This window comes from Episyrphus balteatus, chromosome 1 (assembly GCF_945859705.1).
Source record: "Episyrphus balteatus chromosome 1, idEpiBalt1.1, whole genome shotgun sequence".
NCBI lineage: Eukaryota > Metazoa > Arthropoda > Insecta > Diptera > Syrphidae > Episyrphus > Episyrphus balteatus.
This window is the reverse complement of record NC_079134.1, coordinates 41,645,860-41,664,365: the sequence shown is the minus strand read 5'-3', so window position 1 is coordinate 41,664,365 and position 18,506 is coordinate 41,645,860. Positions and strand designations below refer to the sequence as shown.

The 18,506-nt window shown below is 30.1% G+C and overlaps 1 protein-coding gene across 1 annotated transcript in view; it reads left to right on the top strand.

Moving 5' to 3' along the window:
- LOC129921319 (polypeptide N-acetylgalactosaminyltransferase 2) overlaps positions 1-18,506 on the top strand; it is a 189,792-nt gene that overhangs the window by 149,267 nt on the left and 22,019 nt on the right. Inside the window, exon 2 of the mRNA XM_056003113.1 lies at positions 3,097-3,542. Coding sequence (XP_055859088.1) covers positions 3,097-3,542 — 446 coding nt within the window. The remainder of the gene's footprint in view (positions 1-3,096; positions 3,543-18,506) is intronic.

The window sequence follows — 18,506 nt, the reverse complement described above, 5'->3', positions numbered from 1 at the left end:
AATTTTTGGTTTTAGTTGATTTTTATTAAAAAAAAGGATATATTGAAATCTACTTCGATTTTTCTCAATCTACTTCCATTTTTTCTTCAAATCTACTTCGACTTTTTTTCTGCAAGTGGTAACGCTGTCTAGGACTCATAGACCTGATCTATATATATATTTTGAGCTAAGACAATAAGCTTTCAGATGGTATAAAATTTTGTATAGGTTGTTAGGGAAAAAAATGGAATTAATGACGTGAGAAAATAAAAATTCATGTTTTTTTTGCTTTTTTTGATGAAAATGATTGTTTTCAATAAATTATTTTTAGACTTTTTTTTTAGCTTTATGATTGTTTGAAATAAGTAAACAAAAGCATACAACCTGTTTTCTGACGACGTTATCACGTAAAATCATCTTCCGTAAACCGGCCTTACAGACAACCTCTTTTTTTCAATCAAATTTATTGCTTCAGACTTCAGAGTTTTATGCAAAACAGTTGTATTTTCACATTTTATCCTTTTAAGTAATTTTTTAGTAAAACAAATTAAAAAAAATTGGTATGCCAAAGGAAAATATAAATCGACACATAAAAACAATGTTTTATAAAAATTCATCGACCTAAAGTAAAAAAAAAAACGACAACAAAAATATTGATATTTAAAAAAGAAATAAAAAAATTTGGTTTTTGAAAATGTTATTATATATCTAACGTTTTTGTATACAAAATTTCGTTAAAATCAAAATTTAAACATTTACGGTGCTTTCTCAGCACATTGTTAACAATAAATATTTCAAAAGTTTTAACTTATTTTCTTAAAGCCGTTTTCGGAAAATTTGACATTTTTACTTGCGATATACAGCAAATTTAGGATTCGTAAAAAAAATCGAACTCGAGATAACAATTTTACGTGACATTACGATGGTGGAGAATTCCAAAAAAGTGAGTCCGGCAATTCTGTCTGTCTGTCTGTCTGTGTGTCTGTCTCTATCTGAAGCTGCAGCCTAAACGAGTGAAGTGATTTTCTTCAAACTTGGTATTTAGCAGTTTTGGGTGATTCCCTAGAGGGGAAATTGGAATTTTATTTTTATGACCAAAACTAACGGTACCTGCCATATAACGGGAATAGAAAAGTTAATTTTTTTCAAAAACGGCTCTAACAATATTGATTAAAATTTTTGTGTGAAGTATTACACTTAAGAGTCAACTTTTGAAATAAAAAAAAATATTTTTTGTACCGTTATTAACGGTACCTGTCTCAGAACAGTTTTTTTGATTTATGAATAGCTCGTACAAGACTAATCCGCTTTCAACGAAAATTTTTAAACAAGAGCGTTTAAGTAAAGGTAATATTAAAATTTAAGAAAATTTTCAAAAAACACACTTTTGGATTTTTAAAAAAATATTTCAAAATTTTTTTTTCGAAAAATCAATTTTTTGAAAACGGTTTGACGAAAAATCTTTAAATTTCGTTTTTATGTGTAAATTAATTATTTCTTCAAAACGGCATACCAACTTTTTTTTATGAACAATGTTAGAAAATTTTTGTTTATACAAAATTATTTTTTTAAAAAAACAGCTCCAACGATTTTCGAATTTTTTTTTTCTTAAAATACCTTTTTATACAAGAAATAAAATGGCATACTTGGTTTTTTTATAAAAGATCATTTAAAACGGTGTTTAATTAACTATAAAAAGAGATTTAATTGTTTAATTTAATTTTTAAAATTTTTGTATACTACTTTTGAAATTTCTTCAAAATATCAAATTTTAAATTTCTTGAATAAAAACACAAGGCTTTAACATTAGAGTTACTTTAAGCATAAGAGCAAGTACGTGCGACCCCAGTCGTGCAAATTATTTTGGTACCATTAGTGTTGGTTCTGAAATAAATTCAGTTTACCTACTCTCTGGGTTATCACTCAAAGCTGTTATCAACAAGTTTGTTCAGCTAAGGCTGCAGCTCGAAAAAATACAGCCCATTTAAAAGAATCGGATTCCGCAACAAATTAAGCGGATTTCTGCATGTTTTTTTTCCAAGATGGTTTCCGTCTTAAATTAAGCGGACAAATCTTCTCCATTTCTTGTATGTGCAAATTTAAAAGTAATCCACTTACTTTAAGCGGATTCAACTTATTTGAAGCGGAAATCGTACCGTTTTAAGAGGGTCGGATTTCAGGTGGGCATCATTTTATTTTAATGTGCCTTTTTTCTTCGTGTGGGATACCCCTGCTTCACAAAGCAATCCCCTAAAATACCCCAACTCTCTTTTGACGATATTAAAGTCTGCTTGAAGTAGAAGAATAACAAACGAAGTGGTATGTTGCCGATAGTTTTGGTCTGATCAATACAAAAACCTCCTGGTGTTCAGCATCAATTGTGACTTCCGGGTATTCTTTTCTGCGTTCTGCGTTCTGAGTAAGGATTTATTTTTACTGTAAGCTAATGGTGTAACCCTCACATCTGGGGATTTTCCTTTTGACGTCACCTTTAAAAAGAATTTCTCAGCCATTTAAAATTTACTTTTGTACATCTGATCCAAATAAAACTTCCTTTTTATTCATCGCGACACATTTTTTCTATTTAAATGCCAAAAACTATTTTTCCATTCCTTATACAAAAGCCCTTAATCTATTAAAAGAAACATTGCTACCTCTTATGGGAGTAAAATAAAAGTCACCTACCTACAACTCCTGAGAAAAGCTTCTCGAGAACAACCAATCCTTCATGAGAGATACATAAAATCTAAATTAGAATTAAACACCCACCACAACTCCTTTCCTTTGCCCCATTCACTATTCACTTCAAAAAAATAAAAAGACTGTTTTTTGTGCTTTTTGATGAAACTATGGGTTTATCCCCATGTCTTTGTCTTGATCTTGAGTGACTAAATGCTTTCTTTCATCAACCTTCTTCTCTCTTCGTCATAGGTAGTACCAACTCTCTGTCTGTATACAGACAAAGGCAACCATTTTCACCATAAGGATACTATACTATTTCTAATTGCATCCACTTAATCCTCCTCAAAAAAAAAAAAGAAAAAGCTCCCAAAAATACACAATTTATCTTCATCACTTCTTTTTGTTTCTCTCTTTTCTCTCTCATGTTTCCATCAGGTGGAGAATCGAGCGTTGCGGCTACGTGAAGTGGCAACAGCCCTCCAATACCAGGACGAGTTCCAACCATCGTCTACACCACTCTTGGCACACCAGCAGCAGCAGCGCAATTACGGCGCCGATAAGCCACAACAACAGCACATATTTCACCGCCAACAAAACGCCATCGTATCCGGTGGAGGTGGATCAGCCGGCGAACTGGTTCCCCATCCAAGAGTGGGCGGACTGGGGCTGAATGGATTAATGCCGGAGGAAACCTCACCATCAGGTGGCGCTGGTGTTGGTACAGGCAGCGGTACAGAATGGGAGTACTTTGATGAGGTTGGATATATTCGTGGTGGTGCCTTGAGGACCGGAGAAGATCCGTACATACGGAATCGCTTCAATCAGGAGGCAAGTGATGCATTGCCAAGCAATCGAGAGGTTCCCGACACAAGGCATCCAATGTGAGTACATAGATTTTAGATTCAATAAGCTATGATTTTCTTTATTTTTTGAGAGGGTTTTCGAGAGGGTTTTTTGGGGGTTTTTCTGTGCTTTGAAGTTGAATTTGAAGTTGAATTCGGAAGCAGGCACCACACGATGACTTTGCCTTTGGAATTAGATTCCCCCCATCGATTGATTGATTAGTTGCCATTTGGAATAAAGAAGACAGAGATGAAATTAATTTAAAAAAGCAAAAATACCATCTGTGGTGATGGTTGTGAATCTGGTTCCAGGATTCGAATTGATTCTGGGTGATGCTTTGTCAAGCATGAGGACACACAAAACCTGGTTTAGTTTTTTGGTGCTCTCTACGAACTTTTAAGGATTTATACTGCCTGTTTTTAGGAGAAGATATGTAAACCCATATGGTTTTCGAAATATAGCCGAGAGGGGTTGATTTTTTTCTGTAAGGGTAAGTGCTTCCCTACAAAAATGAACACAGTACACAATTCAACCCCAGGAAGAGGGTCGCTTCATATTCAGAAAAGTACTTATTTATGCTTCGGTGGCATTTTCATCAGCTGGTTTGATGAGTTGTAACGAAAGAGAGGTGTATTTCCTCTCTGTTTCTATGTCTTTGTGTGTGTGTTTGTCAGATAGATAGAAAAGCATAGATATATATATATTTTTAATCAACGATAAAGCTGGGAAAATAGTTCAATCATGTGGGATTGGGATTCGTTTGGAATGAAAAAAAAAAAAAAAACAACTTTTTGTCCTGAATTTGAATTTTTTCTTTTTTTCTGTCTCTGAATTTTTTTTTGGGAAAAAGGATATTGAAGGAAACTCATCTTTTTGATTTGGTATTTGGCATCAAAATGTTAGGTACAATCTACACCATATACACAGACACCTATTTGCATTTATTCATGTGTGAAATAAATGAAGAATGGAAAAACATTTCTCATCATTTTTCTTTTGAGTGTTTCCTGTATAAATATTTGGGAGCATATAAAATGTATTTTTTTTTTTTTATGTAGGTAAACGTAGACAGGAAGATGAGAGAATGAGAAATGATGTGTGTAAGAGATACAAATGAACAAAGTAGGTAGGTACCCTATTTGACTTTTCAAAAAGACTCTGAAAGGAATTATTTGTTAACATAAATTGAGTGGCTTTTATATTATATAAGGTTTCATTACACTTGAACTGTTTTTTTTTTTTTTGTTGTCCTAGATTTATGTGCTTATAAAATATGTATGTATGTGTTTTGTGTTTGTTTGTTAATGAAATGATTGTTTATTTTCATTTAAGATATGAGTGTGATCTTATTTGTAGAATATTATTTTGGAGTAGTCTTTGATCAATTTAAGATAATTATTTTTGTATTTTCTTAACATATTAGATAGCTACACTTATTTAAGGTTTCTTTATTTAAATGGGGGAAATTAAGATAAGGAGAAATGAGGATTTTAATACTTAACATTTCAGTTCCTATAAAAGCATTACCGAAGCTACATTTTAGCTTCTGTTAAAGTTTATTAAGGTTGTAGGACATGGAAAAAGAAGAACGTTATAAAATTTGGACCCTTTATAACAATGTACTTATAAGTTCTATAAGAAGCTTAAACGAAGATCTACCGAAGCTCAATCGAAGCTTTGAGATTTGACAGATAGTTTCAGAAGACTTTGTATAGCAATGTCAACACCAAAAAATGTGTGCGCTAGATTACTTAATATCAAAACCAAAAATCAAATACAAAACTTGGTAATTTCAGCAAAGCTTCTATAACGTTAATTAACCGAAATTTATCCGAAAAATAAGCTTTCTTCTGTTAAGATTCTTTAACAGTATTTAAACAAGTTATTAGAAGTTGTTAAACAAGTTTGAAGTTCTAAAAGCAATTAGATTCTGAAGCAAGCTCAATACAAGCTTTTTAAAAAGTAGTTATTACGAGATTTCAATTTACAAAAGTTATTGTGTTAGTTGAGATATTTAAAAGATGAAATGTTACTTAATTCGGTGATATTAAAATTTTTCTTTTTTCGAAGATCTGGAACATTGTTGTATTGTCGACTAAATAATCAACAAGGGTTTTCAATGGGTTTAAATTGGGACTTTGAGACGCCAAATCGAGAATTGTTTCTCTTCAAACTAGTTTCTTAGCTTTCGAGAGACGTCGGTAAGAGTTTTATTTTGCTGGAATATGAAGTCAATTTCACACAACTTCTCAGCTTTTTCAAAATAGTGTTTTTCTAATAGTGCAGAGTAATTATAAAAGTTCATTCTTTTCCAGACACAAATGTATAATTCGTCTTTCCATTTGTAGCAAAAACCTACCATAGGTATCATTGAGCTGCGTCCGCCGAATTGTGAATAATTTGCACTTTTGTTTGAAGACGTCATATTTTGACTGATATCCATCTGAGGCATCAAAATTTATTTTTTCTTCATTACTGCAGCAGCCGAGGCTCCGAGCCCCCAACGGATGCCAGGGTCTCACGAGAAATAATGTAGTAACGCAAATAACTCAGCAAGCAGACCTCTTAGAAACTTTTTGTTTTCAGTTATAAATAGAGCTTAAAGAGACCTTTCTTTTAATGTCTCATACGATGAATTCGGGTGAAATTTAAAAAAATGCATTTTTTTATCGGTAAGGGGTTAACCTTGATTTTTTCGCGAAAATCTGAAAAAAGATAAATTTGAAATTTTTTCACCTAAATCCATAGGCCTGTTAACTGTGAACTCGAATCTGGAAACTAAAACTAGTTTCGAGACTTTAGTCAAAAGATATCGGCTTTTGGTTGCAAGTTTATGAATAGAGCTTAAAAAGACCTATCTTTTAATGTCTCACTCGATGAATTTGGAGGTAATTTTTAAAAATGCATTTTTTTCGGCAAGGGATAAAAACCTTTTCCAAAATCTGAAAAAAATAAATACATAGTTTTTTGACGTGATAACGTCTTAAAAATCGATAAACCATGGCAGTCACCACGAAAAAGTGACGCCATTTTCTAACGTTCCACTTGATTTTTTTAGCAGTGCGGCAAAAATTTCAATTAAAAATAAACTATTAGAGATACAAAAATCTTTTATAGCTTATTTGAAAGATAATAATTTAAAGTTGAATACATTTGAAGGATTTTAAAAAATTCCATCTTTTAATAGGGTAAATAGGGGTAAAACAAAATTTCAAAAAATTGGCTATTTTCTAAACGCGACAATGTAAAGAGTTGAATTTTTTTTTAATCAATAGATAAATTTATTGCAAGACTGACAATGGTATTGAAAAAATTCTATAAAATTTCAAAACCAAGCAATAAATGGTTTTCTAAAACTAAAACATGAGATAGACCTTTGACAAAGTAGTGGTTTTAGGTAGGGGAATTTTTGTTTGAAAATTTGAAAAACGTCATTCGAAAGATAATAAAAAAAAAGTTAGGGATCTCATACGGATTTTTTTTAAGTCCCTGCGTTTCGAAATATGAATTTTTGAAAAACACCTACTTATTTTGGGGTATTTTTGGGTGTTTTTTTTTTTTTTTTATTTTTTGTAGCATTCAAAAAATCTCAAGCTTATAGAACATGTTGTCTATGACTGTGCGCATACATGTGCCAAAAATTTGTATTTCAAAATGATTTTTCACCGAATAACGGGAAAAACAAGTTTTTTTGCCCCAAGTTTTTTGACCTTTTTTAACATTTTTTTATTTTTATCTTTTTTTCTTCAACAGATAAATAAATAAAATTTATATCGTAGATAGATAATAGACAGGACTATATTTGTGCAAAATTTCAATCAATTTTGTAGTCACAATTTTGAGATAACGGTAAAATAAAGTTTTATTATTCAACAGGTTCTATCTTTTGATCTAAAGCAAATACAAATTTGATTTAACTTTATTGAGGATCCTGATGATGTTTTGATTTGGTATATCTGTTCATAACTGTTCATTCACTACAAGCTACACAATGTTAAATTAAAAAACTTGCGAAATAGCTCAAAACACCTGTGGAGATCTGTTGATCATGAACAGCCACCAGTGGAATTTCGACATGGTTGGCTTTAAAAAATTCTAACTTTTTTTCTAGGCATCGCAGAAATAAGATTGAAACGTCATATGAAAGGTGAAATTATAAGCTTTTACATGATATAAATTTTTTTATAGATTGTCTAAAAAAAATTGATTCAATAGCGTGAGAACATAAAATTATGTGTTTTTTTTTTGCTTTTTTTGATAAAAATTGATCGAGTTAAAAAAAATCTAGCTCTTTTTGTAGATGCCTAATAGACATAATCGATATATATATTTTGAGCTGAAGCAATAAGCTTTCAGGTGGTATAAAATTTATTATAGGTTGTTATATCAAAAAAATGGATTTTTGGGTGATGGAAATGATTTTTTCACTTTTTTCATAAGAAATGATTGTTTTTAATAAATTATTTTAATACTTTTTGCGCATTGTAAAAATTTAAAAATGGTTTTATTATGTCGAAGAAATATTTGGCTTTTTAATGGTATACGTAATTTTTTTTGTAAGCTTTTAAAATAAAAAAATTAATTCTTGTAAATTATGATTGTTTGAAATAAATAAACGCTTCAATTGACTCATTTCAAAAGCACACAACCTGTTTTCTTACGACGTTATCACGTAAAATCATCGCCCGTAAACCGGCTTTATAGACAACCTCTTTTTTTAAAACTAAAAGTATAGGCCTGCCCATATAGTGAACTCATATTTCAGTAAAAAAAAATTCTTGAATTTGGCTTGTTTAGTTCTCCGCTGCTAAAATTCACCGTTTGCATTTGTTTTGTCATTGCATTTAGCAATAAAAAATCCCCTTAAAAAATGTTCTTCCCAATATAAATAAAAATCACCTTATAGATAACAAAAAATTAATAAATTTACCCCAAACTCGGTGTTATCAATAAAAAAAAAACTTTAAGCTTAGAACTGTGTAGGTATAAATACTTATCTCTTAGTTAATTCTTCATCACTAGTCATTAATAAAAGTTCCGAATAAGATTTTTTCTCGAGATTTGAAAAAAAAAAAAAAAAAAAAAACAAAAACAAAATATTCAAAATGAATACAAAATTATTTTTGTGGCTACTTTTTGCTGTTCTCGCAGGTATAACAATAACAATATCACCAGTCAGTGCCCAAGTTAACGGAGGTCGTCATACTCTTCAATCACAACAACGAAGACCAAAAACAGGACCTTTCAGTCCGATCAATAACAGGCCTCGTCGTTTTTAAGTTTATTAAGTTCTAAAAATTATTGTTAAATATCCTAAGTTATACATACCTTGAAATAAAAATGATTTAAAAATAAATAAGAAAATTATTTCTTTTTTTGATTTAATACTCCTTAGCTGATAAAAAGAAAATCTTCTTGAGATTTAAACTCATTTTGATGTCCTTCCCAGAAATTCGTTCTTTATCACTCCAACCACTTGAACCCTTAAAAGAGCCCTCAATGTAAAACTTTGCATTTCTTCAAAAAAAAAAAAAAAAAATCTCACAGATGAGTACCTGATTCAATCAAAATTTAATCGTCCACAAAAGCAAAAGGACCCCCCTCCCAAACGAATTTTGATATTTCACACACCAATGCACCTCTTCAAACAAGAAAAGAGAGTTTCTATAAAAAAAAACAAAGTCAGAAAGATCCTCTTTTATCCTTCTCAAAAACTGACTGATTCACGACTTATTTTAAATCTTAACTTCTTTGAATGTAAACACTCCTTATTTTGTGTGTGTCCTTTGAGCCCTCCTTGAAACCCTTTTCTTTTCAAAAGAAATCAAATTATGAAAAGAACTTCATTATGTTTTACATCATTTTTTTTTTTTGTTATCAGTCAATTATGTGTTCCTAAGTGAGCTCTTCATTTGATCATCAATCAAGCAAATCTTTCATTTAACCCATCAAGAGACAACAAATTGTCCAAACAGGATGTGCCACACCATCTTGTCCCCTTTTTATAATGTTTACATTCCATAAAGAGTATCTTCTATAAATAAAAAGAAAAAGGAATTCCTCTCTCAACCACACACACCATCCTTGTCAAAAGAATATTTTTGTTCGTCTTGTAGATATACAAAAAGGAAGTAGGAACTAAACTTAAAGGTATTTTTGTATAGAACCATTAGATTTACCTTGAGGCTATACCACCTAACCTAACATCAAAAATAGACGTAAACCTTATGTTCTCTTTATATTTATCTTGAAGTTTGTCGTGGAAAATTGTTGTCGTCCTTATCAACAACTCGTGTCACGGATTCCAGTGTCCTTGTTTTGTAAATGGAGAACAAGGAAGGTACAAAAACAACAACAACGAAAAACTAGTGAATTTATTTTTAACGGGATTAGACGAGATGGAGAGTCCTTTGATCCTATTTATTTTTTTTCTTGCTGTTTTTTTTTTTCAGTTTATTTTACAAAGGTTCAAGTAGATGCTTTATAAAAAATTTAAAATTCTCGAGTGTGAAAATTCAAGCGGAACGTAGTTTTTGGCAGAGAGAGAAAATTGCAGGATTTTTGGCTTTAAGCATTTTTAAGTTTTCTTTTAAAAACTGCTGAATTTTTTAAACATGTGTCTGTGAGAATATTAAATTTGTGTAAGAAAAATAGAATTTTGGTTGGTTTCGTAGTGGTTTAAAAATGACCCTGATGTTTTAAGTAGCTGGCCCTTAAGTGGATAGGTAAATATAGGCTTTTTATGTTGGTGCAGTAGAGAAAATTAAGATTTCGTAAAATAAATAGAGTTCAAGTTTACCATCAAGGTTGGCGTTATGACGATAGAGAATAGGCGATTTTGGATTGAATCAATTTTGTGCTTAAGGCACAAGCAAAGAACACTGAAACTTCATACTTGGTAGTTAAGAGTTTTTGGATATTTTTTTAAAAGGATAAAAGGGAATTTTATTTCAAGGACAAGTATTGCCGAAAATGCACCGAGTTTAATTTATGTTAAAAGCAAACAAAAAATGTTACACATACACCACAGTGAACTGAACAATAGTTTATCAAAAGATTTGAAGAATTAGGCAGGTTGGACAAACATAAGAAAGAAGAGTTTGCAGGGAACAGTTTATTCTACCCCCGATTCGCGAAGAGTGGTAATTATAGAAAAAGAGGTTGTCTGTAAAGCCGGTTTACGGACGATGATTTTACGTGATAACGTCGTAAGAAAACAGGTTGTGTGCTTTTAAAATGAGTCAATTGAAGCGTTTATTCATTTCAAACAATCATAATTTACAAGAAAAAGCTAAAAAAAATTACCTTTTTTCTTTTCTCATTATATTAATTTTTTATTTTAAAAGTTTACAAAAAAATTTTTTTAGTTTTTACAATGAGCAAAGAGTATTAAAATAAATTATTAAAAACAATAATTTCTTTTGAAAAAAGTGAAAAAATCATTTCCATTACCCAAAAATTCATTTTTTTTATATAACAACCTATACTAAATTTTATACCACCTAAAAGCTTATTGCTTTAGCTCAAAATATATATATCGATCATGTCTATTAGGCATCTGCAAAAAGAGCTAGAATTTTTTGAACTCGATCAATTTTCATCAAAAAAAGCAAAAAAAAAAAAACATATGATTTTATATTCTCACGCTATTGAATCAATTTTTTAGACAACCTATAACAAATTTTATATTATGTAAAAGCTTATAATTTCACCTTTCATATGACGTTTCAATCTTATTTCTGCGATGCCTAGAAAAAAAGTTAGAATTTTTTAAAGCCAACCATGTCGAAATTCCACCGGTAGCTGTTCATGATCAACAGATCTCCACAGGTGTTTTGAAGTATTTCGCAAGTTTTTTAATTTAACATTGTGTAGCTTGTAGTCAATGTACGGTTATGTGTGATATACCAAATCAAAGGTTAAACCATCAGGATGCTCAATAAATTTAAATTAAATTTGTTTTTGCTTTAGATCAAAAGATAGAACCTGTTGAAAAATAAAACTTTATTTTACCGTTATCTCAAAATTGTGACTACAAAATTGATTGAAATTATATTTAATTATACAAATGAATCGGTGATTGTTAAAACAACATAAGTGACAAATTTTTTGAAACCACTTTTATAACTGTTTTGTATTGCTTATGGGTAGAACTAGCGTTGAGAGCAAAACCAACATGATTTGATATTTGGATCATATAAAATTTCGAGGTTAAAATACGCATTGAGTGCTAAAACAACATTATCTCTTCTGCCAATTTTGAAATTGAGTATTAAAACACCTTAAGTACTTGATATTAATTTGTTTTTACATTCAACGCTGGAAAAACGAAGTAAGTAAACTGTTATTTCTTACAGTTTTTTCGATGATTTACTGTCAGCCAGTTGTTCGTGGTCATTTGAGTGGAATGGCATCTTTCAAATTTTTCTAGGTCTTTAAAATATGGATATAAATACAGATAATTCTAAGTTGGACGTTCGGCAGTTACAAATGAAAAAACTATAACCAAGGAAAAGTTTTACTATGAACTTTTCAATGCATTGCATTTAAAATGTAAGATATTGCAATATTAGTATTGTGTTAATGCATCTTGCAATATGTGAAGGACATATTGAATTTAATTTTTATTTTGAATACGAAGTATCATTCTCTGTTATTTTACCTGAGCATGAAGATAAAATCTTGAATATCATGCCAATAGAAATCTTAATATAAACTTTTAAGCAATCAACTTCGAGTTTTCGAGTTTGAGAGGTTTCAAGCGATTAAAACCAGCAAAGAATTGAAAATCCGAACTTTAAAAAAAAACACGTAACTGTTTTCTTAAAAGGCTTCTAATTTGGGTTCTCTTGTTTTGATATTAAAGATCAAGGTCTTCAAACTCAGGGTAAATTACAAACCATCATATTTTTCACTTCAAATAAACATTAAAATTATATCAATGAGGCAATCAATAAAAAGTGTTAAATGCAAAAATGCATTTTATACTATTTTGATGTACCTACGTCACAAGGATAAAACTTTTGCACAATATTAGAAAGACTTAACTACGTCAAAAAATAACAAATTCATTGCTGGCCGTGGAACGTCCACTTTCGCCTTTTTGTTTAATGTTCTTGTTTTTTAATGTATGTATTAATAAAATTGCTGAATTATAATGGTCTTTTATTCATTTCCATTAAATTTGCTAATACTTTGGATGTAAAATAAGTGTCAAAACAACATTATTTCCAAGTAATTAAGTGGTTTTGCCTCCCAACAAAACGTTGGGTGTTAAAACAACATATAAAAAATATTTATTTTTTGTTAAATCTTCTTTGATAAAGATATTTTTTTAAAACTTTTAGTTAGTTTCAACTCTCAACAAGGCCTCTAAACCGAATTTAAAGCTAAAATTGTCAATGCGGCCGCGCCGTCAAAAATACAGAGTTTCTTGTCTCTCCTGAAAAAAAAATAAAAATGTTACTTATGTTGTTTTAACAATCATCGATTCAAATATAGTCCTGTCTATTAAATATCTACAGTATAAATTTCATTTATTTATCTGTTGAAGAAAAAAAGATAAAAATAAAAAACGGTTAAAAAAGGTAAAAAAAACTTGGGACAAAAAACTTATTTTTCCCGTTATTCGGTCAAAAACCATTTTGAAATACCAATTTTATGCACATGTATGCGCACAGTCATAGACAACATGTTCTATAAGCTTGAGATTTTTTGAATGCTATAAAAAATTAAAAAAAATAAACACTCACCCAAAAATACCCCAAAATAAGTAGGTGTTTTTCAAAAATTCATATTTCGAAACGCAGAGACTTAAAAAAATCCGTATCAGACCACTAACTTTTTTTTTATTATCTTTCGAATGACGTTTTTCAAATTGTCAAAAAAAAAAATTCCCCTACCTATAATCACTACTTTGTTAAAGGTCTACCTCATAATTTGGTTTTAGAAAACCATAAATTGCTTGGTTTTGGAATTTTTCAGAACTTTTTCAATACCATTGTCAGTGTTGCAATAAATTTATCTATTGATTAAAAAAAAATTCAACTCTTTAGATTATCGCGTTTAGAAAATAGTCAATTTTTTGAAATTTTGTTTTACCCCTATTTACCCTATTAAAAGATTGAATTTTTTAAAATCCTTCAAATATATTTAACTTTAGGTCTTTCAAATAAGCTATAGAAGATTTTTGTATCTCTAATAGTTTATTTTTAATTTTTAATTGAAATTTTTGCCGCACTGCTAAAAATTTCAAGTGGAACGTTAGAGAATGGTGTCACTTTTTTGTGGTGGGTGCCATGGTTCATCGATTTATAAGACGATATCACATCAAAAAATATCAAAGTGGTTCACTGTGGCGTATGTGTAACATTTTTTTTACCGAAACAATATTTAAAGCTTGTAAAAAAAACTGTTTTCACTCATGTGGTTGAATATTTAAAGTTTATTTTCTAATATTTTGATTGATTTAACTTGAAAAAAGAGTGTGAGCTCACTCATTTTATCCTTAGTTCTTGTGCGGAATGTGTGAAGTTCCTACAAATTTATTTTCAAAGAGTTATCGATATTATTCCTATATCAGAGACTGTTTTATTACTTTGAAATGCAAAAACACAAGTGCAATATAGACTACCTTCTTGCATCAACCCTTCCAGATGTAGTACAAAGTACACAAATATTTCAAAATTACTTTTACTACCAACTTCGCTGCATATTTCATGCTTTTATCACAAAGTGCAAAATTTGTTTACTTTTCCACCTTACTATACACAAAAAGGATTTGGAATGTTATTTACTTAAAAAAAAAAAAACATTCGTTTGAAGAAAATTTCTATTTGAAGAAAAAAATATATTTCACTCTACAATTAAATTTGTTTGTTGCTTTCATTTCTGTTTACTTTGATTTAACCACTTCTTTCTCGGGGTTTTCCTTTTCCAAGTTAGACCTTAATTACACACAAAATTTACACACTCACACTTTAAGACATAAATCTTTTACGCAAGTTAGTACAACTCCGTTGTGTATTTCATTAATAAAGTACCTAAGGATTACAAAGTCTGACAGAAGGAAATTGATATGTCCAATGTGACATCGTTTAATTTTGCCCCACATCAACAAGATACACAAAAATAAACACAGGATTTCTTATTGCGGAAACGTGCCGGCTAACAATGAAATTGTGTCCTTAAAGATTTTTATATACATTTTTGGTGTTTTTTTTTGTCCTCTTTACAGCTTTTTTTTTGCTGACTCGAGAGGTAAAGACATTTTTTAAAAAGGATTTTCTCCCATAATTAAGGATTTTATCGGGGATGGATTGAAGTGTCACGGGGGTTTGACAAAAACGAAAAAAAAGAAAAGAAGCATTTTGCTGTTGTTGTTTTGGAGACTTTGGGGTAGGGTCGATTTTGAATTTGTATTAATCCACATTAAGCCCCACCCAAAGTGTTTAATTTCATTTTATTTATTCGTTATTCGTTATTTTGTCACAAAAACACGTACCTTAGATTTTGGTTGTGTACGATGGTGGTTTTTTTTTTGTTGGGGTGTGATGAATGGCTTGACTGGGGAGAGTATAGGGTAAATAAAAATCTGTGATCCTAAAATATCACGAAGCCCCCGGAAAAATATTTCGACGTGGAATCAATTAATTGGTATCAGCAGGGGGAATTCATTAATGTCACAATTTATTTCTTTTTGATATTCCCTTTATGGGAAAAAGTGTAGAGAAATATTTCAGTTTCAGGAATTCAGAGCCACTTTCGTGGTGGTGGTAGTAGTAAATAATATTTTTGTGAGTTTTGGTTTTTTCTTTTTTTTTGTTGTCCTTTTTGCTCTCGTTCATGTTCATTAATCAAATATGACAAAAACTCAATTAATGTAGGATTAGAAATGTCCAAACATAAAAACAGACAAAAAAAAAAAAATACCAACAAAATAATCCGAAAAATTTGCGGCAAGAGAATGAGACAAAAAAAAAAAGGAAAACACAGTACATTAATCCAAAAGTCCTTAGGGTCCTTTGTATAGAAAATCCATGCGAAACATTGTTTTCATCTGTAAATGAGGTCTAATTAAGCTTAAGGGGAGATTAGGAATAATTTTTATTTAGTTTTTTTTTTTTTTTTCTTATTGGGATAATGTTAATGACATTTGGCCTAAGGTCTTTTGTGTTTGCCAGATATTTTTTTCGTTGACATTGTTTCTCCTTAAGGAAGGAGCTATTAGATTATTTTAATAATAATAAATTGGCAAAATTAAAAAACTTAAATAAATGTAATGAACTAGAAGTCCCTAGATTAAATGATTATTCATAATAGAATTATATACCTAGGGCTTAACAATGAATTTTAAACAGATAGATGTAAATTTGTGGTGTTAGGGAAAAACATGATTACTCCAAAATAAATGATGCTTTTTGTGTATGTTTTCACTTTAGTTGACCAAACAAATTAGAGATAAATCATATTCTGTGGGTCAAAATTGTTGGCGTAAAGCAAAATTGTTCTAAATCCACTTTTTTACCGAAAATAAGTTAATGATGCAGTTTTACTAATTTGCTCGGTGCTCTTTCCGAATTTGAAAACCGTTTTTGTCAAAAAAATTTCATTCCTCAGATAATATAATTTAATGGGACATAATATGTAGAACAATAAAAACAGGGAAGTAGTCTTTTAAGTCTTTAAGTCCCATCATATTTTGTTCTAAGTCCACTTTTTATTTAAGGAAAAGACGTACTTTTATAGGAATAGTTCTATGTCCAATTTTGGGTTTTTAGTTTTAAAAAATATTTAAAAATAGTATGCACCTACTAATGAGGTAAACTTGTATATTTTATTCAAGAGAAAAGAACAAACTTTTTAAAAAAACATAACCTGAGTAAATTTCAACCGAGCAGAAAATTGTCGCTTTAAACCAATTTGAAACTTAAAAATCTTCCCCTGTAAAAATTGCTTTTTGTTACTTAGAACATTTTTGCTTTATACGGCGACGATATGTACTTTTAAATCATTAGTACTTTGTTGGCCTTACAGAATGTTCTTACAGAATCTTTGAGAATTTATTCGAAAATCCTTTAAAAACGAACATAAAAATGGTATCCTTACATAAAAAAAAAAAATAAAAATCAGCTTCACGGGTGGGACAACTTTATGTCATGAATAAGATAAGTGGAAAATGCTGTATTAAACTACATGGATTAATTAACAAAAAAAAAAAAATATTTATGTGCTTTCACGGCAAAAAAATACATCCATTTTTAAGTATCATTAACTATTCATAACTTCACATAAAATAGTTGAATTGAGAGTTTAGATTCTTAGTGCATGTGGTGAGTAAAACATTTTTAAAAATTTCATTGGGGAATCATTTTTGTCACACTTAAAATCTAGATAATTTTTTAAATTAACCAATGAAACACTTTCACCAAGTTAAACAAAAAAATATGCCAGCTGTTATACTATTCTCACACGTAACTAAACCTCTCAAAAAACATTCCTTCATCAAAAATATTTTAAGGACTGGATTGTTTTTCCCGGCTTCATCTAAAACCTATTCTCAATTTGAGTTTATCATGTTTTCATATGGGTTAATTTGCCATTATATTCTTCAAACAAATTTTTGATGTGATAACGTCTTAAAAATCGATGAACCATGGCAGCCGCCACAAAAAAGTGACGCCATTTTCTAGCGTTACACTCTCGCACTTTCACAGTGCGGCAAAAAATTTAAATTCAAAATTAAAAATAAACTATTAGAGATACAAAAATCTCCTAAAGCTTATTTAAAAGATACCTAACACTGGTTAACAAAATTAAATTTTTTTTTTTGTTGCCGAAACAAAAATATACTTTTCTAAAGGTTTTCGGTGTGCTGAGCTCGAATCCGAAGTCAAAAAAAATTCATCAGCTCCCGTTTTTGAAATATTACCGTTAGAGTATGCAGTACTTCGAACCTTATTCTTTTATATAAGAAAAATTGTTTGACCATATTTAGTAACGGTTTTTATAAGAACTATTTGTCACCTTTTTAAATCTGTTTAAATCTTTCCGATATCTTTTTTACTGCCCGAGATATCCTCAGTTGTTTGGTATTTTTATAAATTTTATAACGTCATTATCTCCTTTATGATATATGAAGAAAAACCCACTTACTTAATTTAATGCAATACAAAAGATATTGAAAAGATTTAAACAGGTATCGAAAGATGGAAAACTGTTCTTAAACCGTTACTAAATATTCTCAAACAATTTTCCTTATACAAAAGAATAAGGTCCGAAGAAATAAAAAAAAACGTTTGTTTGCATTTTCTAACGGTAATATCTCAAAAACGGGAGCTGATTAGTTGTTTCTGACTTCGGATTCGAGTTCAACACACTGAAAACCTTCAGAAAAGTATATTTTTGTTTCGGCAACAAAACCCTTGTAAACCAGTGTAATAATCTAAAGCATAATCCAAATGAAGGATTTTTAAAAATTCCGTCATTTAATAGGGTAAACAGGGGTAAAACGGAAAGATGAAAACTGGGCTAAGATCTAAAACCGTGGTCGTAGAGAGTTGATTCTTTTTGTTATAGATAGAAGAGACTGATTTAAGGATAACTGCATTTAAGAAAAAATTCTGGAACTCCGCTATAACGTTTTGTTTGAACGTTGATCAGGTGTTGTGGGTATGAAAAAATGTTGATTATGGGTAGGGGAAATTTTTTTTGACAATTCAAAAGGTGTCAGGTGAAAGATGAAGGAAAAAAAAATTAGGAGTCTGATACGGATTTTTTTCCAACACTCTGCGTTTCGCAATATGAATTTTTGAAAAAAGCCTACTTTTTTAGGGGTATTTTTGGGTAGTTTTTGATTATTAGCTTTTTTTTTAGCGTTCAAAAAATCTCAAGCTATATGGGACATGTAGGGCTGATAAATGTGCATACATGTGCAAAAAATTGGAATCGTTAAAAGAGTTTTGACTGAATACGGAGAAAAATAAATTAAAAAAAAAACAGGT